The following is a 13,681-nucleotide window of genomic DNA, read 5'->3' on the forward strand; positions in this document are numbered from 1 at the left end:
TCCATTGAAACTTGGCGACGCTCTGCCTGGTTGTACGTAGTACTAGTACAGGAGCAGGATCGAGTGTTTGACCTGAGAGGCAAGAAGCAATTAATATGCGTAACGCCCAGGCCCTTGGACGACGGACGCAAATTAACGCAAAAGCGTTGATGCTCCACCCACCTTGATGAATCAAGTCTCAGGAGATGGACAATTCGAGCAGTTGAGTAGCCCTCCAACCGGCTTTTGCAGCCAGCAATCTGTTAACTGTTTCCATCAAATTAAGAATCGCTGTGGTTGGGACTTGGGCGTACCTCAAGTCTCTGTCCACGAAACTGAAGCTGAAATGATGCATGCAGATGCAGGTGTATAACCAACAGGAGGAGGAGCTAGCCTGGACGTACTACTGTGAAAGTGCTAGTACGTGCTGTATGTAGCGTCTGAATTCGCGATTGATCACGCAGACGCGCGCAGGAAGGAGGAGTCGGCGTCACTAAATAATGGCGGTATCCTATCCAGGCGAAACGGGCGGCCGCGCATCCACAAGGCCGGCGGAGGAAGGCTGGGCTTACATTACATGAGGGTCTCGATAAGAGATAGAAGGACAGGTCGAGCGAGGACGTAGTACGCATCCACGTTGAGTAGCGCAGGGCCACATGACATGATCGATGGAGCGACGTCTCGCCAAGCACCACGACGATGATTGCCGGCCGGGCCGGTTGGTTGGCGCAGGATGGACAGAGACTCAGAGACAGGTTGGCCATGGCCTCTTGGCTCTTGCTTGCCGATCCGTCGGAGGTCGGACGGTGCAAATAAAGCTCCCGGTCAGTCAGTCCCAGACTCCCAGCTAGCGGGGGACACCACTTGGACCTCCGGCGAGGCGAGGCATTTGACCATGCTACTCTACATTTGAAGAGGCTTTGTCCTCAACGATAACCGGCTAAAAACTGCAACTCTCACGTCTCTAACTGACTGGGCCACGCCTACGTGCGTAAGTGTAAATTCCCGGCTCAGCCACTGCACTAGACCAGTAATTCGATCGGTTCGGTGCAACTGCACGGGACATGCCAGAGCATCCTAGCCCTAGCCCTCGCGGCTAGCGCACAAACACACAGTGGTGGCACTGACCGGCCGGCCACCGCGCAGGCCTTAGGACCACGCGTGCATGGCCGATGGATCACAATGTCAACGACAGGCCGGTCCATGGCCATGGGGGCGTGCAAGTAGAGAGACAGATACAGGTCGGTAGGTAGGTAGGTCGGTAGGTTGGTAGCTGCATAGCGTCAGTCAGTCAGTCCGTCCGTCCGTCCGTCCATCATCAGGGGCCAGCCCAGCCAACAGCCATGTTTTGGATCCGGCCAAAACCTCCCCTCCACCGTCGATCAGAACCTCCACAAGGCCGGTGAGGTTTCAGAGGTCCGAACAGGAACAGGGAGGAGAGCGACAGGTCGTCATGAGGGGCCATGGCCACCTTCCCGTCAGATCGCTAGCTAACTGCATGCAATGCACTGGAAGGTGAGCATCGTCAGACAGATAGATCTGCTGCCTTACGGACGCGCGCCATGCATGGTAAATAAGTCTTGGCTCCATCCACCGCACCGCACTTTGTACGGGTTTCGGTTTCGCCATATGCTCAGCGTGCTCAGCTACTCATCATGCATCGCCATATGGTGATGGTACCGCCGATCCATGCATGGCCGATCCTGTGGTACAAGAAAATGTATGGCTGGGACCAGGGATCTAATTATTAGTTGCGGTAGGGCCGGTCTCTTCACGCATGCGCATTATTATGCCTGCTAATGCCTGGTAATGCTGGAGTTAATCAGTGGAGTAATTATCGGCCAGGTTGACCGCCTCTTGCTGCCAAAGAACCTGGCTGGAGAAGGGGCGAATTCAAATTTCAAGTATCGACTTGAACTCGTGCTAAGAGTCATACCCTAGCTGACCGACTACGGTCAAGCCTCAGGTCCTAGACTACAAAGGCTTCTGGGATAGGGCATGCGTGTGTACATTCATAGAAATGAGTGTATGTGTATGTGTATGAGCGTTTGCATCTGTACTATGTTATTAAAAAAACTAGGATCATGCCGTGCTCAACATCCGACCTTTGGTAATGGGTCAAATGGCGCAATATCCTTTGTTGTTGTCCAGCGGATGTTAATATCTTTTACAACAAGAAGGTTGCCCATAGTTAAGCTCGACAGTGTGAAGATTTACCGGTTCCATCTATCAAATATGCTCAAAGAGATAGGATGTGCATTTGTAAGCTAAGTGCTAGTATGTGTTGTTGAGTGTACTCGTTTACACCGTGTTTGTAAAGAAAAAGGTTTCGGCTATATAAGGTGACCTCCCCACCCTCCAGCTATTTATAAGGGTGTGTGTTTATGGGTGTATGCGTTTGTACCATGTTTCTACAAAAATTTCAATGGCACCCCTCATAACGATGGAAGACTAACATGTGTAAGTAAAAGATGATAACAATTTGCACTATGATTCCTTCGTCTTTATCAAATTTGGGTTGCTCAGCAAGTATCCGGTTCCCGAAAAACGATATTAGTGTTAAAATGGTCTTCATAACACTATAATGGAACCGTTTGCATGTAACAATCTGAAATGTGCTATTAAATTGATTGCCAAAAATACTGAAAAATTGCTGTAAACTCTCAAGTAGTTCAAACCTAGTACTAGTCCGGGTCCATCTTACATCGATCTTGTTGTATATACAGGTACTGGCATGCCATAACCGGGTCCAAGTAGGTCTGCTTACAAGTCTGACGCCGAGGACCAAAGCTAGGTGCATGGCAGTTGGAAACCGGCCAAGATAGTGCAAGACCCAAGACAGATCCCTGCACCAAATCCAGGGCCTCGACCTGACAAACGCTGGATATTATGTCGCCCCAGAACGCTGCACCGTGGGCAGCAGCAAGCGCAGGCAGGGACCAGGGCACTCACTCAGATCCTGCATGCGATGCGCCCAAACATTATGCTATGGCTATGTACTATGAGCGGGCAAAACTGCACCACGGATCGAGCCATCGTCCAATAACAACAAGACATACATGCACATCTCTATCTCCCCCCGTCTCCATCTAAGAGATCGGTGACATCGACACGAACGCCGCGAGGACACACAGCCCCAGTGGCTGGCCATACGCCAAGACACGCACAGTGAAGCGTTGGCTCAAATATATCGCTCAGATCAGATGGGTGGGCAGCCCATGTCCTCGCCACAAGATGAAAGTGACAATACCGTTGAGCGAACGTTGATGGTCCTAGCGAAAACGTGACATGTCTAACAGGACTGATTAGCCCCATTAGCCTAGCCAAAGAGGCCCTTTGACTTTGGTTGGGCACTGTTGGTTCGTGACAGCAACCACTCATCCGTTGCGTCTCATCTCGTTTGTCCTACCTGTACGCATATCTAGGACGGTAACTATTTGGTTCTCACCGGGACACATCTTGAGTGTGACGCGCAGTAGTACTAGTTAGACCATGACACGGGCGTGTATTTTCATTTTCAGATGATACAACAAGGCCACGAGATGTGGCAAGATACATACATAGGGAGGTAGAAGAGTAGATAAATATCGCAGAGGCATTCTGGCGACGAAATGCACACCTCAGGATGAGCACAGGGAGGCCTTCTGCTTTGTCAGCAGCTGGTTCAGCTTGACCAGCAGCTGATAGTTGCTGCACATGTAATCCTGGAACGATCTCCGGAGGCTCCGGAGGTCGCCTACGTGGTTCCCGTTGGAGCCCGGGTTCAGCAGCGTGGTGAAGAGCTGCTTCCACAGCGCAACGTTCCAGTACCTGTTCATCAGAGGACAAACAGGTGGAGGGGTTATCTTCTCACTCTGGGCATCACTTTTGCAAGCAAAATCAAGAGCTCGCGGCAGCACAACCTTTTAAATGACAATTTCGGTTGGTACATGTAGCTTCCACCTGTTCCGGCCACCTTAACGATGCTCATCTCTTCCCCGTGCAGCATCATGTGTGCAACCACGCACAGACCAAAAGTGTCAACCTGCAAGACAGGAAACCAAATCGATGTTGCACATGGTTCCTTTCTGTGATGATGGCTAGTAAGGTTGTGAGTAACTTTGAAGGGTACACACTTGATATGTCCAGCTTCTCTCTTCTTGCATTTCGATACAACTGAACCCTGAGGTTCCACAATCCCCAAGGAACTCCGTGCCGGCTGGGAAGAGATTCACATCAATGCCACGGCCCCAGTCAATAAGACACAGCCCCTGGAATGGACGTTGTTTCATAATAAGCAACACAAAGCCTTCACATACCTCTAAATCAAGATACTTTGAATTCAAATGCTAACCTGATTCTGCCCGCTTCTCGTTTCGCTCCTGAAGGTATCGTCTGTGATCTCTTCACTTTATGGGCCACAGGTGAGAGGAAAACTCATGTTAAATTTAAACGAGTTGACAAGTGCTACAAACTGAACTAGCAACTTCGGGAAAATAAGTTGAGAAGCAAGCAATGCATGTTTACTTTCTTCAAAGAGCACGCATGAAATGGTCTGGGTGAGCTTTAACACATATTAGATTTTTATTATTCTTAAAACAAGAACCAGCTTCAGTGATGGTGTTTGATATGATCTTCTAATAACCAAAACAGAATCCGTACAATCAAATGTTCAACAATAAGAAAGACAAAATATCAGAACATCAACATCTCAGCAAAAGCATGGAGCGTGAAAATACAGATTCCAAACACACTTTTAAGTAAAATAAACAGAGTCGGGAATCATCCTAGATCTTTGCACCCACCAAACCCAACATCTGGGGCCAACAAATCGACCTCTTATCTACCTTCATGCTTGCTCTTATGACCAACCATTTCAAATATTTCCAAACAAAGTTATGGTTCTTAGATGCAATAACATCTGGCATAATTCTAATCAGTTAGGAGACATTTGTAAGCTCGGAACACACATTTACAGAAAAGTCACAACATCACCTAAGGTGTTTTAAAACGATTTGACAAACTCGGAAAACCTGACTATTAGATGTCTCTAGTCACTTGTGCACACTACAGGTGGTTGATCAGTGCAATCTTTCGTACTGTGACAGATTCAAACAGGCTGGGAGAACTCCGTTCTGTGAACACGGGATACCATCACCCACAAAAACAAGAATACAGGATCTGCCCGAAATATATACTATCTCCGTCAAGAAATGCAAGTCATCCAATTGAAAGGACATCTACACGCCCTAAGTGGATTTTTGGTAATTAAGGAGCTAATATGTGTGCCAAGTACATGAGTAGGTCTTGAGGCCCCACAAAGTGAAAAGAAGGTCCTTTGTCGCTACAAAGGCCCAAAGCCTCACACAACCATCCTTGGGTGATAATCCAGGCCAGGAGGCAGGAATGTCCAGATGCAGTAGCTAGTGAGCAAGGAGGCCAAAGACTTTCCAGGCGCTCTTCAGGGTCGCCCAATTGCCGGCTCAGAATATGTGGGGTATTAGCACGTATATTGGCGGAGCTAGATAGGTACTTGGGTGTACAAATGTACATTCATCTCTGCAAGAAGGTTGACTACCTATGCATACACACATATGGATCAAATAAATTAAAAATTATAGTAAAATGGTGATTTTAAAGGAAATATGTACACCCATTGTCTGGATACTGGCTCCGCCACTGAGCACGTATACCCGAATGTGTAACCGGACTCGAAAATATCCGGAGGTGCATTGTTACTGGGCCAGGCAGTTCCGAATGTTTTGTTGCCAGGATTCTGTGTGAGTGCCATGTCACCAGACAGTTTGAATTTGAAGGATACCTTAGGACGAGAGTAGATTTGAGAGATTTTTGAAATTTCACATGTACACAGAGCTAGAGCATCGTGTACCAAGCATTCACCACCCCCATTTCCCTTGGAGTTTGCAGACTCCTAGGCACCAGCAGTCACCTGGGGGCATCCAACGTGTGGATTCGCCAAAAAGACTTTGTGATGGCTGGAGATTGCCTCAAGATCATCCACTAATGGTTGAGCTTAGAGCCTTAGACACTGCCCAAGGCTCAAGGAGAAGAAGGTTAGGTCTTTGTTGTTGAAGGGACTTGGTGTCCAGGCCTCTCCAACGAAGACGTACAATACCCCCAAGGATTCGCACTCCAGGAACCAAATCCTCGTGTCCAGGTCCTTTGGTTGATTTACTTTACCTTCATATCTTGTTTTTTGTGCTTGCCAAGCTTATCATCCTGTGTTCGTAGAATTGCTAAGTTGATTGCACCATATAGGTTATTCCAAATAGAGAACCTTTACATTTCCCCCCGCAAAAAAAGAGAACCTTTACATTTCCCCCCGCAAAAAAAGAGAACCTTTACATTTCAGCAATAATGTAACAAGGTTGAATTAGGAATAAATTTTCTTAGTTGCCTTTCACCCCTCCCCCCTCTAGATGAGGCATTTGAGCCTTCCCCTAGGATGCGAGCAGTCAACTCTTTGGAACTTTTACCAGCAGTATGAAAAGGTACATAGTTTGACCACGCAAAAAAGGTTGAGTAACTCCTCGAATGTGGTAAGTTGGTTAGTTACCTTGGATAGCAGACAAGCATATTGTCAGGTTTGAAATCACCATGGATTATGCCAACACTATGTAGAGTTTCAAGCATGTGCAACATCTCTATAGTGTAATATATGCACAAAACTTCATCCATGTGCTGACCAACAACTAAATGGGAATTTATAGCGTCCTGCAAAAGGTATGTACTGTAAGCTATCACATTTAGCAACATGGATTAGCTAGAGAGATATCTGGGCAACAACAGATACAATCCTGATATATAAAGTTGTTCTTTCGAGCAGGTTTTGAAAGAGCTTTCTTCACATGCAAAGGAATTACCAGAAGAGTTCCATATGGCAGGAAATTGCAAACTAGCACACTGACGTCAGCAAAGACATGCACTTCATGTGCATAGCCATAGCTTGGTCTCTGGAAAGAAAATTATTTGACATGTGAACATCGTTATAATTTACCAACTACTAACGACCTGGTGGTCTTAACAGAAATTATTTTTAGAGAGTGATTCTTAGAACAGAGATTATTCACCTGAATATCAGATATCCGCATATCAAGCTGGCGGTACATGTAAAATTCCCAAGGAAATGCAGGCTTTTGAACCTGCAAACAAGCACTAGGGTTTAAAATCAGAATCAAGTGTAAAAGGCAGGTTTTACTAAGACAACTGAAACATGTTTCACCTTCAAAGCAACTATTTCTTCCGTGTTACCATCAACACTAGCTTTGTATAATTTAGCAAAAGCACCAGTACCAGAAGAACCTTTGATGTGATATTTCCTGCCACCTTGGTGCAACAAAAGGTATCATTATTAAACTCTGATATCAGTTACATGAATCGGCTTCTCGAAATCGCAGAACAGAGAGATATTTCTGTGAGAACATTATGTAGTTATGTTCTGATTGAGACATGAGAGCATTTCTCATCAAGTAGCCAAACTAGGACACTATTGTGGAGTGTACAACATTGTCAAAGGTTGTAAGAGAAAATAACTAGAGTTTATACCTAACTCGACGACTTTATTTTTTAAAGCATTATGTGAGGAAGTTAGGGGCACCTTTCCTGAGTAGATCTTGTTGCTCTTATGATAGCCCTGTCAAGGATTTCAGTGGCACACAAAGATGAGAGCCAGGCAAAACACTAGTGAACCACACAAAGCAAATTTAACTTACTGTTAACTTCTTGAGGCCACCATTAATTTTCGTTAGCAAATTGCTCATGGTAGAATCTGACCATGGATCAACCACACTAAACTCCCTTTTTTGTATTTTAGATGGTTTGGGCTACAAGGCAAGAACAAACAAAATTGGAACGACAAACAATTAATTATCCACCAAGATGTTAGGCACTAGGTGACCATATCGATGAAATGATGCTATTTAAAATAATGGACAAAGTGGGAAAATTGTATTAGATAGAATAAGGTGCATAGTCTACCACAAATGACAGGATAAAACATTTTCAATAAGTTTTAGAAATAAAACTCAAGCTAATCATCATTGCTGCAAGTGGAAATAGATGCTGTGAATATATACAAGCCAGCATAGAGAAATAAATAAAATAGATACCAATCTGTCAGCCTCCAAGTTACACTCGACTATGAACTATCAAGTGACAAACAGGCACAATCATACATAAATGGGCTAAGTAAATACATGCTGGAAGGAGACAAATCACAAGCACTGGAATGTACAAATCATATTCATGTCCTATCATTTTATAACCAAGTAACCATTCTGTGGGAAAGTAACTGTTTAATCACAAAAAAACATATAAGAAACTGCAAAACAAACCCTTCTGTGCTTGTATATGATGTACAGGGTTGACAGAATACAAATGAAGTAAAGGGCTAACTCAAGTAATATTAGGTTTTTCCAGAAAGCTAGCCCACTAGTGGCTGAGCCTATAAGGTCGATGGGGAAAATAATCAAATAATCCTCAAAGCAGCTTGAGTTTGAGTTATCGCAACAAATAAGCAGCTACACCATTATAAACCCCAAAACTGCACCTAAAGATTTTACCGTTTCAGCTTCCCTCTAGAAGGGAGCTCATATTAAGAGTTAAGGCCAACTATTCAGTATTCAAGAAAAAACTACATTCCACCTTTAGTTTGTATTGCTAGAAACTGGAGCCTGTAGGACGCTAACATCAGTCCCAATGGTCGTCTCTTATTACCTGTATTTCTATTACTTAGATTCTCATCATCCCAATGCACTGTATCTTACATAGGCTAAGTATTTATTATAGTAGCTCCCACTTTTATTAAGATTACACAAGTCTAATTGGAGGATGAGTATGAGATTAAATTATCTATGTATTGGATTATGTGTAGAGATATGTAGTATATAAGATAAGAGACGGCTTCTTCCTCTCTCTCATTAATTCTGCGCCACATAAACAAAAATCTGATGTGGAGGGCTACGAGACGGTACCAAGGTGGAGCACTGAGAGAGACCAAAGCTTAAGCTATGCTGAACAAGACTTCTATAATTATATCATAATCTTCAGAAAAACATAGCATATCGAATTATGGAAGACCAGTAGCTAAACCCACGTAAGGAAAAAGTTACACGATAAGGAAAAACTTTGTACTAAACCAGCGACAAGTAATATGGATCGGAGGGAGTAGCGTATCCCGATTATCTCTCTTATGTAGTAAATAAAAGTCTATATGAACTCGATAAAGTTCTTCATTGTAGAAAGCTATTTCAGATTCAATTAATTATCATAGATATGGGATGTAAGGCACGAACAACAATGATTATGCAATTGTAATCTTTTCTAGGTGGAACGCATATTTTCCAACATGTGTTTGCTGAACAGTAATGAGAAATCTATCAGCCTAGTCATCATCATATCTCAACTACAACATGGGGCGAATATCAATCCAGTTCCTTGCTTCTTCCCGCACCTCCAGTCTCAAAAAAAGTTGTATATCTCAAATACTACCGAATACAACATGACAATTAGATAGGAAACCCGTGACTATTTGACAGCAATACAAAAATCAGAAAGCGCAATGCTTAATATATAGCCTACTAAAACGTCATATATTTAGGTACGGAGGGAGTACATGATAGCAATATTTCGACTCAGCCATGTGGCTTTCATACCTGTGCATCCTCATCAGATTTTTCTACAATACCCTCCAATTGTTTTAAGAAGTTGATATGCATCTTCTTCAAATGATCAAGGGGCTCGGCTTTTCTGGTTAAACCACAGACTATAATTTGCCATCACATCAACATGATAACCATCATTTTGTAGCTGAACACGAAGGAAAAATATTATCGACTCTAACCTGGAAATACCAATCCCATAGACCTTATCAGCCTCGAGCGCTCTCCCCTGAGCACACAGAAACAGTGCATATGATTCATAGAGCAGTGCATCCTCTAAGAACATTCTTTTATCCTCCAAATGTGTATACACCTTGTCAAAATCAGAAACTGCATCCCCCTAAAATAGCAAAATATCAGGAAATTAAGGAATGAGGATAAAAAAAAGCAGAAAGATAACATCAGCATTGGCATTTTAAAAGCAATTAAGTTACATAGAGGATCCAGATCTTCAGGAGCCGGGGGTCAGTGGAGTACTGGTAATCGTCCCCATACTTATCAATGCACTCTGTGACATAAATCTTGAGCTGTTCAAGTGCTGCATGATAACATTCTGGGTGTGCCCTGATCTCATCAATGGCCTTCTTGATAGACCTGAATATGAACACAGAATCGGACATAAGAAAATAGCACACATCATAGAGGCGTCCACAGGCAGGACGTCACCAGATAAAACACATCACATTTATATGCACAAAATTTGATACTGAACGATGACTGAAGCATATGCACATCAGCTGCATGAATACCGATTGTAAGTTAAGAAACCCATCTATTCAAATTGCCCATAAATTTAACTCCGAAACCGGGAGCAGTAGCCCATATACATACAAATGAGTTCATAAGTACAAACCGGAGGCGAGAATCACACTATTATATGCTTAAACCTTACGCACTGCAATAAATTTGAGCCGGAATCAACCTATAAGTGTATCTCGACTCAACCAACTATATAAGTACGAAAAGAAAAAGCACCTAAGCAGTTAGGAGGAGCAAATTGAAGCGCATCTCCATACACAAAACCGAGGCGAAACCTCAGATACACACACGCACACAGCGGAGGCGAAATCGCGCGAAGATGTAAGCAAGCAGGTCTAGGCAGAAGCAAATTTGCAGGTAGAGAGGTAGATCTCGAAGGCGCTACCTGAGGTACGGGAGGATGGGGTCGGACGGCGGCGACGCCTCCCGCGAAACCCTAGGAGTGGATCTCTGGAGCGGACTGAAGGGGGCTGCCCCCGCGCACGGCGTGCGCTCGATCAGAACCATTCCCGGCGGCGGAACTGAACGGGGAATGGGGAGAGCGACAAAGCGGAGCGGCGGAGAAGAATGGGGAAGATTTTGTTTGAATTTTGAGAGCGCACAACTTTTTTTTCTTTGAGGGAATTGAGAGCGGGAGCGCCTTCAGGGCATCTCCAATGCAGGGGTGCCTACGTGGACCCTCACGTCAAAATAAAAAAAGAAATTATGACGAAGCACCGGTGTAGGAGTCTAGACTTACAACACACGAGCGCTAGCTTGAGCGCTTATCTAATTTATTTTTATTTCGGGTGATCGTGTGAAACGCCGGTCTCTCCAACACACGCAACAAAGTGTTGATGCCAACCATCCAACTGGACAAGCCACCAGCTAGCTAGCCCAGTCCTCGCTCACTCAGCTCACCCAGCTCTCTCTTCTCGAACTATCCACGCCCCTCCCAACACCACTAGTGTCATATATGTTCATATCCACCATCAGTCGAGGACCCCAGAATGTGGATGCCACAGGTTCGATCCACTGCTCGGGGCACACGCTTAAAAACAATGATATCCACTACTAGCGGTAGGTTTTTAGGTGAATCTCCTAATAGAAAACGCTATCAATACAAGAAATCTTTTGGTCTCTCTGGCGAGATCAACCATCTCTTGTACGAGACCTCTAGGCCGACTTCCCACATCCTCAGATGTCGTCCACGGCGAATGGCAGCGCGCAGGCAAAGGAGGCAGCAGCCCGCATTTTCCTCCATGGACACGGGTCGGGGGAGCTAGCGGCGAGGCCGGCGGATAGGAAAAGGGCGGTGCGCTAGTGGACAAGGCAGCGGCGCGACTCGTGGCGACGCTGACGGGTGGGAAGGAGAAGGGAGCCGTCGAGCAGAGGAGGCAACAGTCACGCCTTCCCCCATGGGAACAAGGCTGGAGGTGCTCGTGGAGAGGTTGGCGAACGGGGAGGTGGGAGGAGGCAGCGGCGCACGAAAGCAATGCGTACAGGATGAACAAGCTCACCTGGCATCTCAATCAGGTACGGTGTCGAGGTACAATCCCTCGTGAATTGATAAAAGTGTTGTTGAGATGTACACATGAAACAATGGTGATCTGTGTGCGCCATGTTCTTCCTAAATCGATGAAACAATACTTCTATGAAGGAAATTTCAATTATAATATGTGGTGATCAACAGTTTGGCATCTATAATACCTAAATAGTTCATCTCCACTATCCTAGTTCTTTTAACATGCAAGCTATCCACCTCATCAGTTATGCCACATCATCATTTTTCTTCCAATCATCACCAACCTATATGGCCACGTTGTAAGTTGTATTATCTATATTTCCCCTCGATGAAGACTGATCACCTTAAATGACCCACGCATCAAGGACGCCTCTCCCTCGATTGTGGCTCTGCGGCCGTATGGTCTTCGTCAGATGTCTCCTTGGTTTCACCAACCGTTGATTTTTCTCCGCACTAGTCTCTTCCTATTAAGCTCCACGCCGGCACTCTGCCTTCTCTGACTAATGGTCTCCTCCATCAACGCACTTTCCTTCCATCTCAACAGCAAGCTTTGTGTGAAGGAACATGCCACTGAATGCGCGTGCTCGGGCGTGGAGTCATCGAGGTTGAGCGCCTGAGGAGTAGTTACATTCTGTCGAGTCACGAACGGTGGAGCATCCAACGAAGGATGAGGCATCCAGTGGCGACGTCGGTGCATTAGGCAGTACCAGGGCAAGGGATTGGATCGATGGATTTCTCATATTGGGCTTGGCCATCTCCTTTGTACGTCTTTTCTTCTTCCCCTAAAACCGCACCTGACAGGTTGGACCTCGGCCACCATGGCGATTTGGAGGCTGGAACTCGACCCCGAGGCTGAGGGCTAGCAGGTGAGTACTCTGTTCCACCACCGGGTCACCTGCTTACCCCTGTGGTAGATCCGCCATTGCCTCCGATGGCACCGCCGCCACCGTGTAATTGTGTGTTTCCGTCGTATGCCTTCCGACTGCAAGCTTCCTCATGGAGTAATAAAGAAAATCAAAGAAACTGCTCTCACCGTGCTCTTCAATAGCCATATCCAAGCCAGAGGACGAAAGACCACACAACCCTGTTGATCTGTACGTATATCTTCCTTCTGAATATATGTTCATTTTATTGATCCCTCCCACTTCCATGTCATATCATCTTAGGCCAACTTCACCGCGCGGCCCCATCTTGTCCGGGTGTGTCCGTTTGGGGTAAAACGGACGAATAGCGCGGCCCAACGCGCGGCCTCAAACGGACAAATGTCCAGATTCTGTCCGTTTTCGACCCATCCCGGGCCCAAACTTGCGCTCGGTTTGGGGTGAAACAGACGCGCGCGGACGGTCTGGACGCACGCCCTTGTCCCCCCGTGGCCCACCTGTCGGGGACACTAGCAGTCCCTCCGCTCCCAACGCTTCCACCCTCTCTCTCCCGCCCCGCCCCGCCCCGCCACCGCCGCCGCCGCTATTCTCCGGCCGCCTCCTCACCGCGCAGCCCCCGGCCGTCCCTATCAAACCATGTCTTGACATGGCCGCCACCACGCCTGCGCTTTCGCCGTAGTTTTGGCCATCGATCAGAGGAGGTTTGGCTGTCACCGTCTTTGCCGGTGGCAGAGGGGACACGACCGCCGGCGACGTACCACGGCGGCCTTGGCAGCTTCCGATGAGAGCTCCAGAGCGGCCAGTAGCCAGCCGACAACCACCCCTGCTGCGTCGAGGTGATCATCGCGGCCTCTTCGCCACCACGACCGCAAGGTGTTCGACATTTTTCCCACAAAGGT

The 13,681-nt window shown here is 46.2% G+C and overlaps 1 protein-coding gene across 1 annotated transcript; it reads right to left on the reverse strand.

The window, feature by feature from the left end:
• Positions 1-3,438: 3,438 nt before the first annotated feature.
• On the reverse strand, positions 3,439-11,125 carry LOC125536998 (protein kinase and Mad3-BUB1-I domain-containing protein). The gene is made up of 14 exons (XM_048700284.2): positions 10,783-11,125; positions 10,073-10,232; positions 9,821-9,978; positions 9,633-9,726; positions 7,692-7,802; positions 7,525-7,612; positions 7,202-7,305; positions 7,050-7,121; positions 6,843-6,932; positions 6,536-6,693; positions 4,313-4,367; positions 4,095-4,229; positions 3,882-4,003; positions 3,439-3,789 (listed from the first exon to the last, which is right to left on the reverse strand). Exons 1-14 carry the CDS (start codon positions 10,902-10,904, stop codon positions 3,600-3,602), a joined length of 1,659 nt encoding a protein of 552 aa, XP_048556241.1. The 5' UTR covers positions 10,905-11,125; the 3' UTR covers positions 3,439-3,599.
• Between the last annotated feature and the right edge of the window lie 2,556 nt (positions 11,126-13,681).

Source organism: Triticum urartu, chromosome 2A (genome assembly GCF_056163025.1).
Source record: "Triticum urartu cultivar PI428250 chromosome 2A, HENAU_Tu73, whole genome shotgun sequence".
Lineage (NCBI taxonomy): Eukaryota > Viridiplantae > Streptophyta > Magnoliopsida > Poales > Poaceae > Triticum > Triticum urartu.